General features: G+C 58.4%; 1 protein-coding gene across 1 annotated transcript in view; it reads right to left on the reverse strand.

The window, feature by feature from the left end:
• Positions 1 to 554: 554 nt before the first annotated feature.
• Positions 555 to 20,235, reverse strand: part of ATP2A1 (ATPase sarcoplasmic/endoplasmic reticulum Ca2+ transporting 1) — a 37,892-nt gene continuing 18,211 nt past the window's right edge. The window contains exons 11-22 of the mRNA XM_073346364.1: positions 19,027 to 19,129; positions 8,697 to 8,828; positions 8,207 to 8,332; positions 6,288 to 6,506; positions 5,096 to 5,431; positions 4,680 to 4,900; positions 3,255 to 3,457; positions 3,087 to 3,172; positions 2,715 to 2,848; positions 2,515 to 2,632; positions 2,133 to 2,250; positions 555 to 924 (exon numbers count right to left, since the gene is read on the reverse strand). Of these exons, the coding sequence (XP_073202465.1) occupies positions 803 to 924; positions 2,133 to 2,250; positions 2,515 to 2,632; positions 2,715 to 2,848; positions 3,087 to 3,172; positions 3,255 to 3,457; positions 4,680 to 4,900; positions 5,096 to 5,431; positions 6,288 to 6,506; positions 8,207 to 8,332; positions 8,697 to 8,828; positions 19,027 to 19,129 (1,918 nt within the window). The 3' untranslated portion in view covers positions 555 to 802. The remainder of the gene's footprint in view (positions 925 to 2,132; positions 2,251 to 2,514; positions 2,633 to 2,714; positions 2,849 to 3,086; positions 3,173 to 3,254; positions 3,458 to 4,679; positions 4,901 to 5,095; positions 5,432 to 6,287; positions 6,507 to 8,206; positions 8,333 to 8,696; positions 8,829 to 19,026; positions 19,130 to 20,235) is intronic.

Below are 20,235 nucleotides of genomic sequence, written 5' to 3' on the forward strand. Positions count from 1 at the left end.
GCACTAAGTGGGAGGAACCATTTCCACTTCCCCAGTTAACCAGCAGCTGCTCGGCAGGGATCTCAGCAGTGCCAGGAGCTGCTGTCTCCAGGCCCTATCCTCACCCCCGCAGAGCAGCTAGGGTGACCAGACGTCCCAATATTTAACTCTTTGCCCGTGTGCCAACTGATGTCCTGATACTGTAGGGTTGCCAGGCCTCCGGTTGGTGCAGAGCTGGCAGGCTCTCTACCTGGCTCCACACAGCTTCTCAGAAGTGGTGATATCTCCCCCTGGCTCCTAGGCACACGGACAGCCAGGGGGCTCTGTGTCCTGCCCCCACCATAAGCACCGGCTCCGCAGGTCCCATTGGCCAGGAACCGTGGCCAATGGGAGCTGCAGAGAGGCGCCGGCGGGTGGAGGCAGCGCACAGAGCTGCCGGGTCGCGCCTCCGCCTAGGAGCCAGTGGGAGATATCACCGCTTCCCCAGAGCCTGCTGGGAGCCCATACCCTGTACCCCCTGCTGCATGCCAACCCCCTGCCCCAGCCCTGAGCCCCACCCTTGCACCAGGGGCTGGAACTGGGACCATGCGCCCCTGACCCACCGCTTGTGGTGGGGGCTGCAGCAGGGGCCGAATGTCCCACTCGCAGATTCCTAGAGCTGTGCTCCCCCATCCCCTGTGGCTCGGGGGGGGGCGCTGTGAGCCTGCGATACTTAACTCTTGTGATCTGGTCATCTAAGTGTCGCAGCTGGTGGAAACAAGAGCAACAGCAATTGGCTCCTTTGGTGGCAGCTGGAGGATGATGGGCCGTGGGGGAAGAGCTCCTAGCGCAGCAGCAGCATGTGTGACAGCATCAGAGTGACACCCCGTTGGGTCTCCACAGCCAGGGGGTGAGTGGAAGGGAATGGAGAGGCGCAGCGGGGGGCAGAGAAGGCAATGGGGGTACCTGGCCCAGGCAGATAGCGGCGCTAAGGCTCAAACAGGCGACACCACCCGACCCCAGACCCCAACTGCCAAACTGCAGTGGGGACCCAGCCAGGAGTAGCTGGTAAAGCAATGAGATTTCACATGCACACACGCTCTGCAGCGCCCCTTGGCACAGACAGACATGGGGCAGGCAAGGCATGCAGCAAAGGATCATGGGATACCTGAGACACAGGATCAAGGAGATGGAGGGAAAGGAGATTACGCTACAAGGGGAAAGGATAAAAGAAACCAGAGTTAACAGAGCGCAGGGGAGGAGGTTGTGCGGGAGAGAGAGTTAGTCCAGACCTGCACATGGGATGGATGGATGGATGGATGGATGGATGGAAGGTGAAACCCATCAAGGGCATGGGGCTCAAACCCACACCAGAGCAGCACAGAGTAGGGAGTGGGGGGGCTCAGCAGCAGTCTGGCCCAGCCCCTTGGGGAGACTGGAAACAGATACTCCCAGAAGGACACGGATTACAACAGGTGGCAGGGACAGATGGGGTAAAAAACAACAGGAACCCTGACTCTGGTCCCACTGCTCTAACCACTGTACCCCACTCCCCTCCCAGAGCTGGGATAGAAACCAAGAGTCCTGGATCTCAGTGCCCCCCTGCTCTAACCCACCAGGCCCCACTTCCCTCCCAGAGCCAGGATAGAACCCAGGAGTCCTGGCTCCCAGCTCCCCCTGCTCTAACCACTGGACCCCACTCCCCTGCCAGAGCTGGGATAGAACCCAAGAGTCCTGACTCCTATTTTGCCATTCTAACCACTGTACCCCACTTCCCTCCCAGATCTTGGAAAGAACCCAGGAGTCCTAGCTCCCAGCCCCCCTGCTCTAGCCCCAAGAGCAGTAAGCACCCAGCTCTGTGCAGCTTGCTCTCTGTGGTGCTGGGGCTGTTCTGGGCCCGTTTGAGCTGCCCTGATGGGTCTGTTACATGGCAGGTGATGCTGATGGTTCGTGGTTAGTGGTATGGAGGGGATGGAAGACAGAGAAGGGGGTGGCACCCTGGTGCCAGCTGGAGCTTGGGGGCAGGTCCCTGCACTGTGTCCCATCGGGTGGGACTGGCATCTGCACAAATTCACAACACAGCTCCAACTGATGAATCCTGCTGGGAGGCTCCTATGGGGCTGCAGCTGGGCCAGGTGACCCAGGCCTGCCCCATGGCAGGGATGCATCCTTACCTTCCAGGTAGTCCCGGGCGACAAATTTCAGCACCTCATCCAGGAGGATGACAGGGAACGAGATCTTCAGCACCACAAGCCAGTGGGTCAGGTCCAGTGGTGTCAGTTTGAAGATCATCTGGGCGGGGGGGGACAGCAAAGGGGGAGGAGGAGGTCATGGGGAGAACAAGGCAGGGGCACTCGAGCCTGGGGAAATGTCTCCACAGGGCAAGCCCAGAGCCTCTGGTGCTGGGGATGGGCAATGCCAGAGCCCTGGGGAGCAGGGCTCAGGGAGGGGTGGGAGCAGATGGGACCTTCTACCACTGGCGGTGAGAGTAACCCACCCCTCCTCCCCCCGCCTGGGCACTGTGCTGCATAGGCACCTGGGCAGGGCCGCACTTACGGGCAGGGGGTCGACGTAGAGGATGAGGAAGTGCAGGGACATGGAGAGGCAGATGGAGCTCAGCAGCCAGATGTTCACCCAGGGTGGCATGCGCACCAGGGACTGGTTCTCAGACAGGCTGTGCAGAGAGAGCAGCAGAGTGAGCGAGGGGCTGGGCCGGTGGGTGGGGAGGGGAGGGGAGGGCAGGGAGGGGTCCTTGCCTGTTGAGGGCGTTGCACATCTCGATGGTGACCAGCACAGACAGGGCCATGGTCATGGGCACAGGCGACTCGAATACCTCGCAGTCCAGCCCCTCAAAGTCCACGTTTTCCTCCGTGCACTGCATGAAATGGGACTGGGGGGGAGGGGGGTGTCAAAATGCAGACAGCACAGTGCTGCCATCCGAACTCCTGCCCCACATGGCTCCTTGCAAGGGACACAGAAACCCCCCCTCCCCCGCCCGAGCACAGGCCCCCCAGCTCTGCACTGGGGCATTGGGGCCAGCACTGACTGCTGGGGAGAGCACCCAGCTGAGCCCTCCCCACACACACACAGCACAGGCCCCCCAGCTCTGCACTGGGGCCAGCTCTCACCAGCTGGTGATAGGAGACGCCAGGACCATCCTCTGCATAGAGGAACCACCAGGCAGCGGCACCCACCGTGGCAGCTCCAACGTAGCCTGTGGGCAGAGCAGAGAGGGGAGGCATGAATGTGGGGCAGAAGGGGATGGGGCTTTGCAGGAGAGGGTGGGAGGGCTTTACCGCCAATGGTCATGTAGCGGAAGAAGAGCCAGCCACTGATGAGGGGTTCCTTGGGGCTGCGGGGCGGCTTGTCCATGATGTCCAGGTCCGGGGGGTTGAAGCCCAGAGCAGTGGCCGGGAGCCCGTCAGTCACCAGGTTCACCCACAGCAGCTGCACGGGGATCAAGGCTTCTGGAAGGCCCAGAGCAGCTGTGAGAAAGATACTGTGGGGAGACAGGGGGAGTGAGAGACAGAAGAGGGGCAGGGCTGGTGTGTTTGGGGGGGGCAGGGCAAGGTGTCCCGGATCTCCAGGATCAGTGCGACACCCCCAGCTTTGCAGCCGTCTCTAGGGGTCTCCTTCAGTGTGTCAAACCCCCTGGTGTGTCCCTCTTCCTCCAGGGTCAGCCACACGGCCTCACTGCCTCCTTGGACTGGATCTCTGGGCTGCAGCCTCCTGCTTCCCCCGTGAGCTCTGCCCAGTGAGTCCCGCTGAGCCAGACCCTGGCAGAGACGCGCCCACGCTGCCAGAACGGTGCCCTCACCCAGCGTGGCAGGGACAGTCCCTCAACACTGGCGCACAGTCAGGTGTGTTAGTCAGCTGGGCAAGGCACAGGGAGCCCTTAGGGTCGTGCAGAGGGGTGCAGGTTACAGCCCAGTCCATTCTGCTCAGCCCAGAGCCCTGCCAGGCTGTGGGGAAACCCTTGGCACAGGCTCTGTCTGTCTGTCCGTCCCTCTGTCTGACCTGCTTGGCAGGTCCCAGGTAAGAGCTTCGAGCAGGCAGCCCTCTATTCCCCCACCCGCACCTCAGCCCCTAGTCCAGATGGAGCTGGATCTCTGCTCAGCCTCCAGCTGAGAGGCGGGGAACCCATCACCTGCTGGCTGGGTGGGCGCAGCGGACCATGTCCTGGGGAGGGGCTTCCATTGTTCTGATTTTTCATTGAGGGGGTGGGCCTCAGCCAGCCCATTGGAATCGCCTCTCCCTGCTCAGTCAGTGAGGTGACACACACTGTGGTGAGAGCAAATTTAGCCCCGCCCTGCCCCAGGAAGCCATGCAAAATACAGGGGAAACTGAGGCCCACATAGGACTCAAAAACACTACAGAAAATTCCCACTTCATCACACAAGGCTGGTGTGGCTGGGGGAGGGGAAGGACAAGTCAGGTGTGGCTGGGGGTTGGGTGGGGGCAAGTCTGGCGTGGCTGGAAGGAGGGGAGGGACAAGCCTGGCATGGCTGGGGGAGGGGAAGGGAGGGGAGGGACAAGGCTGGCGTGGCTTGGGGTGAGGGGAGGGGAAGGCTGGTGTAGGTGGGAGAGGGGAGGGGACGTCTGGCATGGCTGGGGAAGGGGAGGGAGAAGGCTGGCGTGGCTGGGGAGGGGAGCGAAGGTTGGCATGGCTGGGGGTGGGTTGAGGGGACAGGATGGTTGCAGTCGGGGGGCGGGGCACTCACCATACGACCTCGCCCACGTTGGAGGAAATGAGGTAGCGGATGAACTGCTTCATGTTGTTGTAGATGGCCCTGCCCTCCTCCACGGCAGACACGATGGTCGAGAAGTTGTCGTCAGCCAGGACCATCTCGGAGGCCGTCTTGGCCACAGCTGTGCCAGAGCCCATGGCGATGCCAATCTCGGCCTTCTTCAGCGCAGGGGCATCATTCACCCCGTCGCCTGTCTGTGTGTGAGAGGGGTAAGCCACTGAGTGTGGGATCCCCAAACCCCGCTGACCCCCGCATCCCTGAGCTCACAGTTCCTTAGCACAGCCTGTCTCCTCCTGCCATGGCAGGGACCCTCTTCCCTTCCCCTGCTCTCTGCCCCCACCCCAGTGATCCCGTCCTCACTATGGCACCCCCCTAGGGTCCCCTCTCACCATGGCTGTGATCTCATCAAAGGACTGCAGGAACTCCACGATCTTGGATTTGTGGGTGGGCTCGACACGGGCGAAGCAGCAGGCCCGCTTGCAGGCCTCGCGCTGCTCAGCGGGGGGCAGGTCGTCGAACTCGCGGCCTGTGTAGGCCCTGCCCATCACCTCCTCCTCCTCGGTGAAGATCCCGATGCGGCGGCAGATGGCGATGGCCGTGCCCTTGTTGTCCCCCGTGATCATGATGACGCGGATGCCGGCGTCACGGCACAACTGGATGGAGCCCATCACCTCCTTCCGGGGTGGGTCCAACATCCCCACACAGCCCACAAAGGTCAGGTCCACCTTTGGGGGGGGAGCGATTAGCACGTGCTGCGCCCATAGCAACCCTCCAACCAGACCCCAGCCAACCCCCATCCCCCAACCCAACCCCGACCAGCCCCAATCCCCACACCACACCCCAACCAACCCCTGCCCCATCCCGCAACCACTCCCCAACCATCCCCCATTCCCCAACCATGCCCCAACCAGTCCACCAGCCCCCAAACATGCTCTAACCAAACCCCACACACTCCCCCATCCATGCCCTCAACCATACTCCCATCCCCCAACCCCACCCCCACTCTCCCAACCACCCCTCCCCATCTCCCAAACACACCCCAACCACCCCACCCCATTCACCCAACCACACCCCCATCCTCACCCCCAACTGCCCTATCCATCCCCTAACCACATCCCCACACTCACCCCCAAACCACGCCCCAACTACCTCGCCCCCATTCCCTGAACCACTCCCTAAACAACCCCCCAGCCCCCCACTCCCAGCCCTGAACCAACCCCTGCTTTCATCTCCCCAAACCCTCCCCAACCACGCCCCTGCCTTCATCCCCCAACTATGTCCTAACCAACCCCCATGCTGATCCCCCCAAACAATCCCCACCCTGACCCCTCAGCCACTCTCCAACCAACCCCCCAACCACTGCCCCAACCAACCCCCACCCTAACCCCCCCAACCACTGCCTCAACCAGCCCCCATCCGACCCCCCAACCACTGCCTCAACCAGCCCCCATCCAACCCCCCAACCACTGCCTCAACCAGCCCCCATCCAACCCCCCAACCACTCTCCCAACCAGCACTGACCCCCCGCAAACACTGCACCACCATCCCATGGGTGGGGGGCGGGGGGGGGCTGAACCTGACCTCATACTCGACAAACTTGGCAGAGTCCTCCAGCACCATGTCCTCTCTCCTTGGGGGGGTGTCACGTGTGGCCAGAGCCAGGCAGCGCAGTGTGTCCCGCCCCGTCCCCCACTCCTTGATGACGGTCAAGATCTTGTCTTTCACCAGGGGCGTGAGGGGGACACGGGTGGTGCCCACTCGGACATAGTTACAGCGGTCAATAACCCCCTCAGGGGCACCCTTTGGGAGCAAGAGCATGAGAGAGAGAGAGAGAGAGAGAGAGAGAGAGAGAGAGAGAGATGGACGGACAGACAGAGTGAGGTGGGGACAGAGCAAGAGACAGACGGACAGAGTGAGAGACAGACGGACAGAAAGAGAGGCGGACAGACAGAGAGAGAGGCGGACAAACAGAGTGAGAGAAGGATGGACAGAGAGAGAGGCAGATGAACGGAGCCTAGCGGGGACAGAGTGAGAGATGGACGGACAGAGAGAGAGGCGGATGGACGGAGCCCAGCGGGGACAGAGCAAGAGACAGACAGACAGAAAGAGAGGTGGACGGACAGAGAGAGAGGCGGACGGACAGAGCAAGAGGCGGGCGGACGAAGCCCAGCAGGGACAGAGCAAGAAACGGATGGACAATGCGAGAGACGGATGGACAGAGAGAGGCGGATGGACGGAGCCCAGTGCAGACAGAGCAAGAGACAGACGGACAGAGAGAGAGGCGGACGGACAGAGTGAGAGATGGATGGATGGACCCCAGCGGGGACAGAGAGAGAGACAGATGGACAGAGAAAGAGATGGATGGACGGAGCCCAGGGAGGACAGAGCGAGAGATGGACGGGACAGAGAGAAAGGCGGACCGACAGAGCGAGAGTCAGACAGCCAGAGTGAGAGATGGATGGATGGAGCCCAGCGGGGACAGAGTGGATGGACAGAGGTGGATGGACAGAGCGAGAGATGGATGTACAGAGAGAGAGATGGATGGACGGAGCCCAGTGGGGACAGAGCGAGAGACGGACGGACAGAGAGAGAGACAGATGGACAGAGAGAGAGGCGGACGGATAGAGCAAGAGACAGACGGACAGAGAGAGAGATGGACGGACAGAAAGAGGCGGACGGACAGAGCCCAGCTGGGACAGAGCGAGAGACGGACAGACAGAGAGAGAGGCGGGTGGACAGAGCCCAGTGGGGACAGAGAGAGAGAGGCGGACGGACAGAGTGAGAGACGGACGAACAGAGAGAGGCGGACGAATGGACCCCAGCGGGGACAGAGAGAGAGAGACGGATGGACAGAGTGAGAGACGGATGGACAGAGAGAGGCAGACGAACGGACCCCAGCAGGGACAGAGCGAGAGACGGATGGACAGAGAGAGAGGCGGATGCACAGAGAGAGACGGACGGACAGAGAGGCAGACAGACGGAGCCCAGCGGGGTCAGAGCGAGAGACGGACGGACAGAGAGAGGCAGATGAACAGACCCCAGCAGGGACAGAGCGAGAGACGGACGGACGGACAGAGAGAGGCGGACGGACGGAGAGAGACGGATGGACAGAGAGAGAGGCGGACGGACGGAGCCCAGCGGGGACAGAGCGAGAGCGGGACAGGCCGAGAGAGATGGAGTTTGGGGAACAGGGCTGCACGGGACAGCTCAGTTCTCCACTGGCTCCGGCTCCCTGACTGGCAGGAGGTCACCGAGAGATAAGGAGGCTGGTACCCAGAAGCCCCTTCTCAGAATTGTGGGGCCATGTGGCTCCCCCTGGTGACAAGCTAGGCCTAGTAAACAATAGGGGCATTCCCAAAGGGTTTGGATAAAAGACAGAGCATCCAACCCACCGTAGTTCTGTGACACTGGGTACCCTGGTTTCCGTGGGGATAAGAGGAGGCAGCTGGGGGATACCCAGAGTACCCTGGTTTCCGTGGGGATGGGAGCCTGGCACTGACCTTGATGAACATCTTGTTGCTGACAGCTGCGCGGGAGGCCTTGGCAGGGGAGCAGTACACAGACATGGACTTCCTGTCACGGGAGAACTCCAGGGTGAACTCCTTCTTCATCAGCTGCTTAATCACCTGGGGAGGGCAGAACAGGGGCTAATGGGGGAGCAGTGACCCCCAAAAAGCACCAGACATGGAGCCCAGGGCAGCTCCTCCCCCCGACTCAGGGACTACAGGGACAGACCCTAACCGGCCAGCCTGTGGGAGGGAATGGGGGGGAATAGACCAGACCAGGAGAGTGTGACCCCCTGGGGAGCCCAGCACAACACATCTCCTGCTGGGCCAGATGGGAGGAGGCAGAGTGGGTGGTTATGAATAGTAGGGGGGCAAATGCTCACACAGTTGCAGGCATTGGCATGGTGGGGAGGGGCACTGGGGGGTCTTGGAGGGGGCAGTGGGGTGGTATCTGGGGCAAAGGTCCTGGTGGATGAACACTTACAGAGTTGCAGGCATTGGCGCGTTCCACCTTGGACAGACTCCGCACATCTGTGTTGAAAACATTCATCTTCTCCACCAGGCAGGTCAGAGCCGTCTCGGTGGCTTCCCCCACCTTCTCATAGGCACCCTTGGCCTGGAAGTACATGCAGCAGGTCAGGGACGGGCGTGTCCAGGCAGCAGGGTGGTCATGCGGGATCTGGGTAATGCTGGCAGGTGGGCAGCAGGATGGGGGATGCAGGTGGCCCAGGTAGGGCCGGCACTAGACCAAATGTCACCCCAGGAGAGGAGCATCTTCAGCACCCGCACCCCCCGCATTTGTTAAACTTCTGAATACCTTATATTTTATTGCATTTGTAGCCCATTTCACAACTGTGAGGCACAATGTGCATGCATGATTTATCCCCGTCATATAAGACAATAAATTTGCACACTAGGATCTGTATTTATTCATGCGATATATAAGCAGATAAAAAAATTGTTTCCTCTAAACTTATAGAAACCTTTTAATTTTAAGAATAGCTGAAATGTACTAACATCAAGAAATGGAACTGTGCACTGACCTTGGGTGGACCTGTGTTAGTTAGTGTTACAGTAGGTGACAGGTTTAGAAAGTTAACCCTAGTCCTTTGGTTCAAAAGGTGGCTTTTCTCGCCTTTGCCCTCATGAACTGAAGCCCAGCGTCCGAGAGATCCAAAGACTGGCCAATGGTATTTTCAAGTGATAAAATAGCAAGTGATGTCAATCTCTCATTGGCCGTCATCGATCGAAGATGTGTTTTAATGAGCCTGAGCTTTGAAAAACTGCACTCACCACTCACAACTGTGACTAGCAACATGAGCAGAATCCTCAAAGCTCTCCACACATTAGGAAAAGAGTCTTTTAGCTCTGCATCATGAATGAATTGGAGAAGTTGGAGTGGAGAGCGCCTACCAAGTGGTAAAATGTTATGGATGTGGTCCAATTTGACATAGAGGTCTTTATCATTGATGTCTGAATATTCCCCATGTGTCAGCATCTGGTGAAGGTTTGTACAATTGTTCAAGAGTGTTTTCCTGTCTGCCAGCAGGTTATTAAGGTCATACAACACCCTCCCCCCCGATCTTTTTGTGGTGCTTCAATTGTCCGAACTTTTCTTCGTTGGACACTCAAGCAGTGTCAATGAGTGAGCAAAAAAATTCCCTCTTGAATTTTTCTTCTGAACATCCCATCACCTCATCTCTACCCTCGTAACCAAACTGTCTCTTCTTCCGGTGAACATGAGTTTCCTTTAAGACAGGCTCAACTCCTAAGTTTTCTGCCATTTCTTTGGCAGCAGTGATGGCATCTTCAAATCAAAGCCACAGCAAAATCAAGGCAGCTTCTCATCTGTAATGGACTGCGGAAGACCTTGTTATGGCCTAGCTAGGGAACTTACGCTTTCTCGAGGCTGCCCGGTCACTGTAGGACATGGAGAACCAACTTTAACTGGTTTGAGGCTGGTTTTGTCTGCCTTGCATGGCCCGTTGCCAGGTAGCGGAAAGCCCCCTTAGGGAAGTACCTAATTATATATTCATGAGCTGTTTCTGTGTACTGCTTATTATGGCTCGCTGGTTGCCCCTTCGTCAGACTCCGTCCCAGGCAAGTGTGCTGGGTTCTCCACCTCCGTGACAGCAATGCTGGGAGTCCCTGTTGTGGGTGTGTCACTAACCTTCAATAAAGCAAATAACTCGCTGCTTAGCTGCGTGTGGGTCTCGTTTTCTCAGAATGCCCCTGCCGGCCTGTAGCGCTTCGAATACCTTGGCCCAGAACATCATCAAAGTAGTAGCGATCGCAATGTCCATCGATTGAGTTTCTAGTGCCATGCTTACAACATTTGCTTGGAACAGGATATCATGCCAAACCACAATTGAGACCAGACATTTGAAGTCAGTGATCTGGTTTGCCAAGCTTGGCACCTCATGCTGCATTCCGGCCTTGGCTTTACTCGACTGCGACCGTTCCGTCAAGCATTGTAAACCTCAGTCACTTGGTACCTCACACTGTCAATGCGACTCTCCCAGTGAGTGTCACTTAGCAACTGCACCATTAGATTTGTAACAGTGTCCGTGAGGATCTTCCACCGATAGTTGATGCTGAAAACCAGACATATATCTTTTGCAGTACTCCAAAGAGAGATACTGAATCTAAAGATGACAAAGCTGTGTCTGACATAACCAGGTTGAGGGAATGGGCGCCACAAGGCACGAAGAAAGCCCTTGGATTCAGAGCAAGGATCCTTGCCTGGCCACCACTGTTTCTTCCCTTCATGTTTGCGCCATTGTCGTAGCGTGGCCACAGCAGTCCTGAAGCTTTCATAGAATCATAGAACATTAGGGTTGGAAGGGACCTCAGGAGGTCATCTAGTCCAACCCCCTGCTCAAAGCACGACCAATCCCCAACTAAATCATCCCAGCCAGGGCTTTGTCAAGCCTGACCTTAAAAACCTCTAAGGATAGATTCCACTTCCTCCCTAGGGAACCCATTCCAGTGCTTCAACACCCTCCTAGTGAAACAGTGTTTCCTAATATCCAACTAGACCTCCCCCACTGCAACTAGAGACCATTGCTCCTTGTTCTGTCGTCTGTCCCCACTGAGAACACACGAGCTCCATCCTCTTTGGAACCCCCGTTCCGGTAGTTGAAAGCAGCTATCAAATCCCCCCTCACTCTTCTCTTCTGCAGACTAAACAATCCCAGTTCCTTCAGCCTCTCCCCATAAGTCATGTGCCCCACCCCATAACCATTTTTGTTGCCCTCCGCTGGACTCTCTCCAATTTGTCCACATCCTCTCTGTAGTGCGGGGCCCAAAACTGGATGCAGTACTCCAGATGTGGCCTGACCAGTGCTGAATAGAAGGGAATAATCACTTCCCTCGATCTGTTGGCAATGCTCCTACTAATGTAGCCCAATATGCCATTAGCCTTCTTGGCAACAAGGGCACACTGCTGACTCATATCCAGCTTCTCGTCCACTGTAATCCCCAGATCCTTTTCTGCAGAACTGCTGCCTAGCCAGTCAGTTCCCAGCCTGTAGCGGTGCATAGGATTCTTCCATCCTAAGTGCAGGACTCTGCACTTGTCCTTGTCATCAGATTTCTTTTGGCCCAATCCTCCAATTTGTCTAGGTCACTCTGGACCCTATCCCTACCTCCCAGCATATCTAACTCTCCCCACAGCTTAGTGTCATCCTCGAACTTGCTGAGGGTGCAATCTCATCTTATTTTATTCTCATTCAAAACGTTCATGAACGTTCAGGCCTTTTCCAGTAGAGTTGGAAACAGATGAAGTGTTCCTTTCCTTGGATACAGCCATCCTCGTCGTCAACAAATCTTACTGTAAATGGCATCTTTTCACGGCGACTGTTGGGAGTGCAGTCCATTATTATAGCGTAGTACATTGCTTTGCTGAGCTGCATCAATGTGGTAACAAGCTGTCACGGAGTCCCTGGGCGATGCTCTGGAACTGCTCCCCATGAAGCCAGTCAGGACTCTGGGGCAGTCGCCTTTCTGTGAGCAGCCTGTCTTCAGGACACACAGCTCACACAGCTTCCACCTTCCTGGGTCTGACCTCGGAGCATTCAGCATCCTCTGCCCCTCCGTGCGCTTCCCCCAGCAAGTCCGCTCAGGCGGGGCTCCTGGGGAAGCCAGAGGGTCCGGCACCCCAACTTCGCATTCAGACGTGACTCTCAGCCAGCCAGTAAAACAGAAGGTTTATTAGACGACAGGAACATGGTCTAAAACAGAGCTTGCAGGTGCAGAGAACGGGACCCCTCAGCTGGGTCCATTTTTGGGGGCAGTGAGCCAGACAACCACGTCTGCACTTCACTCCATGTCCCAGCCAGCCCCAAACTGAAACTCCCTCCAGCCCCTCCTCCTCTGGGCTTTGTTCCTTTCCTGGGCCAGGTGGTCACCTGATTCCTTTGTTCTCCAACCCTTCAGCTCTCACCTTGCAGGGGGGGAAGGGCCCAGGCCATCAGTTGCCAGGAAACAGGGTGTCGGCCATTCTCTGTGTCCAGACCCCTGCACACACCTGCCCTCTAGGGCTCTGCAATGATCATACACCCTTACCCCACCACCTAGATACTTAAGAACTGCATAGGGGAAACTGAGGCACCCCCACACTATTCAGAGGAAACATTAAGAACAGGCCCACTTCGTCACACAAGCACCTTCCTTGCCATTAAGTCAATCAATTCATTTTGAATTGCTTTGCTACAGTAATGGTCCATTGCTTCTTTACGAACTATTCATAGTAGGTGTTCAGGCATGACATCGTCATATTTCACAAGGAGCTCTACCAAACCAAGGAAATTACTGTTATGTTCAGTGAACAACTTATCCAAGGAGCCCCGGAAAGACAAATCATTCTTTGCAAGGAAGAGCATTGGTGTAGTTTGGGGGGGGGCTGTAGGGAGGGCACTGCCCCCCCAAAAGAGGCGAAGTGCAGGGAGTTACATGGGGTCATGTGTCATTTCACGCCCCCATTTCTGCGAGCTTGGTGCTGCCCTTCAAGAGGAGGGGAAGGGGGGCTCTGTCCTTCCCACGCTGTGCCTCCCCCTCCCACCCTCTCCACATGGAGCAGATGTTCTCTAGGTCTCTGCCTAGACAGCTGGATGCCGCCTCCTGGGTCCCTAGTGCCTGCTTGTTTCCTGTACAAGCAGGAGTGCCTGTGGGGGCAGAGGCAGGGCAAGAGGTGGGGTGGGGTGGGGGGAAAGAGACAGTGGAGAAGGGGGGGTGGGATGTGGAGGGGAGGGGAAGAGAAGGGGAGGGATATGGGGCACGGGACAGTGGGGAGTGGAAACAGGGGGGGATGGGGAAGAGAAGGGGATATGGGAATGGGCGGTGGTGGGTGGGAAGCAGGAGCCCGGTATGTGGCATCCCTGGGACAGCAGCAGCAGCAGCAGCCTCAGCGGGGAGCAGCGACATGCAGTGCCGGAGCAGCCGCCAGCACCAGCTGGAGCTCCCCTGTTAAGCCATCCTGTCCCCCAAACCAGTGAGCCAAGGGAACTGGCTTCAGTGTGTGTGTGTGGTTTCCTCCCCCCCCCGCCCCCCCGCCGCCCCACATATAACAGTCAAGCTACCCCTACAAGGAAGAGGGTAATTGAGATCAGACGCTTGAGCACGTTCCTCCAGTGCTGAGTTGCTATGTTAATAATGCACTGGTTTTCTGCACCTGTGCATTTATTCAGCTTGAGCCTTGACTCGACCTCCATCCATTTGGAGTAGGCTGTAAAATGGCTGAGTGACTTTTCATGTTGCTTCAGATCATCAGCTAAGTTACGCCAGTAACTTGTACCCGGAAAATGCAAGCAATGATTTGGCATTCTTGTCAAATGTTTTGCAACAAACCCAGAACACTTTGTCTGTTGCTTTCGAGCATACTAGCCAACGCCTATTCAGTGTCTCACCATTCTCGAGCACTGTACCACAGTGTGACTTTGAGAAGTGTCGCTTCTGCTCATTTACTGGAAAGATCAAACCCTCTATTCCCCCCCCACCCCCCGTTCCAAATTATACGATCCATATTGGCAGAATTTAGGATCGCCGGCCATAAAGCAAGATCTGATGTATCGAGTTGTGGTGTGCAATTTTTCTCACTGCTGTTTCATCGTGGAAGGCTGATTCTTCTTTACCATTTCTCTCCTTTTAATGTAAACCAGATTTCTCTTTGTTATTACTTTTCTTCCTTTTCATGTGAGCCACATTCTTCTTTATCTTCACTCGCCTTTACGCCGCCAGGAAAACTGGACGACTATCCATCACTTTCCTCACATTTCCATTGCTTATCTTTTAGTAAATCAGCTAATTCCTTAGTAATAGGACTTCCATCATTTGTTGTTACTAACAACAAAAACAGCACCCCAGTGCCTGCCCCTAAATCTGTCCGTGGGCCCAGGTAGGAGTGAGAGGGATGGGGGGTGAGGGTGACCTAGGAGGGAGGAATCCAGGGTGACCCAGGCGGGGTAGGAAATGTGGGGTGCAGGGTGTCCTGGGGGGTACAGGGTGACCCAGGTGGGGCAGGGAATGGGGGATCTAGGGTGACCAGGCAGGGTGGGGAATGGGGGTTGCAGGGTGATGCAGGTGCGGTGGGGAATGGGGGGTGCAGGGTCACGCAGGTGTGATGGAGAATGGGGGTTGCAGGGTGACCTGGGGGGTGCAGCAGGCAGGGTGGGGAATGGGGGGTTGAGGGTGACCCATGTGGGGTGACCTGGGGGGTGCAGGGTGATCCAGGCAGAGTGGGGAATGGGGGGGCACGGTTAACCCAGGCGGCGTGGGGAATGGGGGGTGCAGGGTCATGCAGGTGTAATGGAGAATGGGGGTTGCAGGGTGACCTGAGGGGTGCAGGGTGACCCAGGTGGGATGTGGGGAATGGGGGGTACAGAATGACCCAGGCAGGGTGACCTGGGGGGTGCAAGGTGACCCAGGCGGGATGTGGGGAATGGGGGGTGCAGGGTGACCCAGGGTGGGGAATAGGGGGTGCAGGGTCACGCAGGTGTAATGGAGAATGGGGGTTGCAGGGTGACCTGGGGGGTGCAGGGTGACCCAGGTGGGATGTGGGGAATAGTGGGTGCAGGGTGACCCAGGCAGGGTGACCTGGGGGGTGCAGGGTGACCCAGGCAGGGTAGGGAATGGGGAGTGCAGGGTTACCCAGGCAGGGTGGGGAATGGAGGGTGCAGGGTCACGCAGGTGTAATGGAGAATGGGGGTTGCAGGGTGACCAGAGGGGTGCAGGGTGACCCAGGCAGGGTTAGGAATGGGGGGTGCAGGGTGACCCAGGGTGGGGAATAGGGGGTGCAGGGTCACGCAGGTGTAATGGAGAATGGGGGTTGCAGGGTGACCTGGGGGGCGCAGGGTGACCCAGGTGGGATGTGGGGAATAGTGGGTGCAGGGTGACCCAGGAAGGGTGACCTGGGGGGTGCAGGGTGACCCAGGCAGGGTAGGGAATGGGGAGTGCAGGGTGACCCAGGCAGGGTGGGGAATGGAGGGTGCAGGGTCACGCAGGTGTAATGGAGAATGGGGGTTGCAGGGTGACCAGAGGGGTGCAGGGTGACCCAGGCAGGGTTAGGAATGGGGGGTGCAGGGTGACCCAGACAGGGTGACCTGGGGGGTTCAGGGTGACCCAGGCAGGGTGGGGAATGGAGGGTGCAGGGTCACGCAGGTGTAATGGAGAATGGGGGTTGCAGGGTGACCTGGGGGGTACAGGGTGACCCAGGCGGGGCAGGGAATGGGAGGTGCAGGGTGACCCAGGCAGGGTGACCTGGGGGGTGCAGGGTGACCCAGGCGGGATGTGGGGAATGGGGGGTGCAGAGTGACCCAGGCAGGGTGACCTGGGGGGTGCAGGGTGACCCAGGTGGGATGTGGGAAATGGGGGGTGCAGGGTGACCCAGGCAGGGTTAGGAATGGAGGGTGCAGAGTGACCCAGGCGGGGCGGGGAATGGGGGGTGCATGGTGACCCAGGGAGGATGTGGGGAATGGGGGGTGCAGGGTCACGCAGGTGTGATGGACAATGGGGGTTGCAGGGTGACCTGGGGGTGCAGGGTGACCCAGGCAGGGTGGGGAATGGGGGGTTGAGGGTGACCCAGGCGGGGTGACCTCGGGGGTGCAGGGTGACCCAGGCGGGGTGGGGAATGGGGGGTGCAGGGTCATACAGGTGTAATGGAGAATGGGGGTTGCAGGGTGACCTGGGGGGTGCAAGGTGACCCAGGTGGGATGTGGAGAATGGGGAGTGCAGAATGACTCAGGCAGGGTGACCTGGGGGGTGCAGGGTGACCCAGGCGGGACGTGGGGAATGGGGGGTGCAGAGTGGCCCAGGCTGGGTGGGGAATAGGGGGTGCAGGGTCACGCAGGTGTAATGGAGAATGAGAGTTGCAGGGTGACCTGGGGGGTGCAGGGTGACCCAGGCGGGGCGGGGAATGGGGGGTGCAGGGTGACTCAGGCAGGGTGACCTGGAGGGGTGTAGGGTGACCCAGGCGGGGTGGGGAATGGGGGGTGCAGGGTCATGCAGGTGTAATGGAGAATGGGAGTTGCAGGGTGACCTGGGGGGTGCAGAATGACCCAGGCAGGGTGACCTGGGGGGTGCAGGGATACCCAGGCGGGATGTGGGGAATGGGGGGTGCAGGGTGACCCAGGCTGGGTGGGGAATAGGGGGTGCAGGGTCACGCAGGTGTAATGGAGAATGGGGGTTGCAGGGTGACCTGGGGGGTGCAGGGTGACCCAGGTGGGATGTGGGGACTAGTGGGTGCAGGGTGACCCAGGCAGGGCGGGGAATGGGGGGTGCAGGGTGACCCAGGCAGGGTGACCTGAGGGGTGCAGGGTGACCCAGGCGGGATGTGGGGAATGGGGGGTGCAGGGTGACCCAGGCTGGGTGGGGAATGGGGGGTGCAGGGTCACGCAGCTGTGATGGAGAATGGGGATTGCAGGGTGACCTGGGGGGTGCAGGGTGACCCAGGCAGGGTTAGGAATGGCGGGTGCAGGGTGACCCAGGCAGGGTGACCTGGGGGGTGCAGGGTTACCCTGGCGGGATGTGGGGAATGGGGGATGCAGGGTGACCCAGGCGGGGCAGGGAATGGGAGGTGCAGGGTGACCTAGGCAGGGTGACCTGGGGGGTGCAGGGTGACCCAGGCAGGATGTGGGGAATGGGGGGTGCAGAGTGACCCAGGCAGGGTGACCTGGGGGGTGCAGGGTGACCCAGGTGGGATGTGGGAAATGGGGGGTGCAGGGTGACCCAGGCAGGGTTAGGAATGGAGGGTGCAGAGTGACCCAGGCGGGGCGGGGAATGGGGGGTGCATGGTGACCCAGGCAGGATGTGGGGAATGGGGGGTGCAGGGTCACGCAGGTGTGATGGACAATGGGGGTTGCAGGGTGACCTGGGGGTGCAGGGTGACCCAGGCAGGGTGACCTGGGGGTTGCAGGGTGACCCAGGCGGGGTGGGGAATGGGGGGTGCAGGGTCATACAGGTGTAATGGAGAATGGGGGTTGCAGGGTGACCTGGGGGTGTAGGGTGACCCAGGCTGGGTGGGGAATGGGGGGTGCAGGGTCATGCAGGTGTAATGGAGAATGGGAGTTGCAGGGTGACCTGGGGGGTGCAGAATGACCCAGGCAGGGTGACCTGGGGGGTGCAGGGTGACCCAGGCGGGATGTGGGGAATGGGGGGTGCAGGGTGACCCAGGCTGGGTGGGGAATAGGGGGTGCAGGGTCACGTAGGTGTAATGGAGAATGGGAGTTGCAGGGTGACCTAGGGGGTGCAGGGTGACCGAGGCGGGGCGGGGAATGGGTGGTGCAGGGTCACCCAGGCAGGGTGACCTGTGGGGGTGAAGGCTGACCCAGGCATGGTGAGGAACGGGGGGTGCAGGGTGACCCAGGCAGGGTGGGGAATGGGGGTGCAGGCTCATGCAGGTATAATGGAGAATGGGGGTTGCAGGGTGACCTGGGGGGTGCAGGGTGACCCAGGCGGGGCGGGGAATGGGGGGTGCAGGGTGACCCAGGCAGGGTGACCTGGGGGGGTGTAGGGTGATCCAGGCAGGGATGGGGAATGGGGGGTGCAGGGTGACCCAGGCAGGGTGGGGAATGAGGGGTGCAGGGTCACGCAGGTGTAATGGAGAATGGGGGTTGCAGGGTGAAATGTGGGGTGCAGGGTGACCCAGGCAGAGTGACCTGGGGGGTGCAGGGTGACCCAGGCGGGATGTGGGTATTGGGGGGTGCAGGGTGACCCAGGCTGGGTGGGGAATAGGGGGTGCAGGGTTACGCAGGTGTAATGGAGAATGGGGGTTGCAGGGTGACCTGGGGGTGCAGGGTGACCCAGGCAGGGTGCGGAATGGGGGGTTGAGGGTGACCCAGTCGGGGTGACCTGGGGGGTGCAGGGTGACCCAGGCGGGGCAGGGAAGGGGGGTGCAGGGTGACCCAGGCGGGATGTGGGGAATGGGGGTGCAGGGTGACCCAGGCTGGGTGGGGAATGGGGGGTGCAGGTTCATGCAGGTGTAATGGAGAATGGGGGTTGCAGAGTGACCTGGTGGGTGCAGGGTGACCCAGGTGGGATGTGGGAAATGGGGCGTGCAGGGTGACCCAGGCAGGGTTAGGAATGGGGGATGCAGGGTGACCCAGACAGGGTGACGTGGGGGGTGCAGGGTGACCCAGGTGGGTTGTGGGGAATGGAGGGTGCAGAGTGACCCAGGCAGGGCGGGGAATGGGGGGGTGCAGGGTGACCCAGGCGGGATCTGGGGAATGGGTGGTGCAGGGTCACGCAGGTGGGATGGAGAATGGGGGTTGCAGGGTGACCTGGGGGTGCAGGGTGACCCAGGCGGGATGTGGGGTGTTCACCTCATTGTAATCCAAGGAGGAATCATTGCAGAGGGCACAGATAGTGGCCAGTTCAACCAACCCATCGTACTGCCCAGCCTTCACATGCTTGTCATTCTTCAGCCTGCAGAGACACAGGATAGGGGAGTGAGGGGGAGATGAGATGTGGTAAAGAAAGGGGGGTGCACAGAGATGGGGAAGGGGAGGGAGGGACAGGGACACACAGAGATGGGGGAGAGAGGGGACACCAAGAGGCAGCAATGAAGGATGGTGACAGATTGCCCCAGAGGGGAGGTCAGCGACAGAGTGGAGTCATGGGGATGGTGGGAGTATGGGGGTTGCACGGTGGCTGAGGATACTGGGGGTTTGGGTCATGGGAGATGCTGGAGTTAGGGATGTCAGGGGTCATGGGGGATGCTGGGGTTGGGAGAGTCAGGGTGTGACATCCTGTACTGCCATGTTCAGCACTTTTATATGGTTATGATATAATTTTGTACAAAGTATACCTTGTGAGGTATTATTTGAAAACTCATAATCTGCTGAACATCGTTGTCCCATTAAAAGGTATATAAAAGCACTGCATGTAAAATGATGAGCTTTTACTATAAGTGTGTTGCTAAAATATGTTGTAATTCTGGAGAACACTCATAGACTTGCTGGAGGATTCTCTGCTCCTTGAAGTCTTTAAACCATGGTTTGAGGACTTCAATAGCTCAGACATAGATGAGAGGTTTATCGCAGGAGTGGGTGGGTGAGATTCTGTGGCCTGCGTTGTGCAGGAGGTCGGACTAGATGATCATAATGGTCCCTTCTGACCTTAATATCTATGAATCTATGACTAGCTCTCCAGAAAAAAACAAAAAAGACTGAGCACAAATGCTCAAGAGCCATTACCTGTTTAATCGGGCATTCAAAAGAAGGGGGGAAAGTATAGACAAAAGAATTTACAATTCATATGAAGGACAGTTTACAGACTACATATGCAATGGAACTGCCTAACCCCATGACCCAGCAAGGATTTTTCCAGCAGAAGGGGTTGGGGTATAAGAATAGAGAACACACAACACACAAATTACCTCTCCTCCCCCACCGCCACTCACGGCAGCAAGACCACGTGAAAGACAATAGGAGAACTGGGGGTGGGGGTGGTAGTCCTGGTTGGGAGGCTTTCCAATTAGCACAGACTGCTGAAAGTTTTTGGGTGAGAGAAACCTTTTTGGTTTAAAACTA

Source organism: Lepidochelys kempii, chromosome 6 (genome assembly GCF_965140265.1).
Source record: "Lepidochelys kempii isolate rLepKem1 chromosome 6, rLepKem1.hap2, whole genome shotgun sequence".
NCBI lineage: Eukaryota > Metazoa > Chordata > Testudines > Cheloniidae > Lepidochelys > Lepidochelys kempii.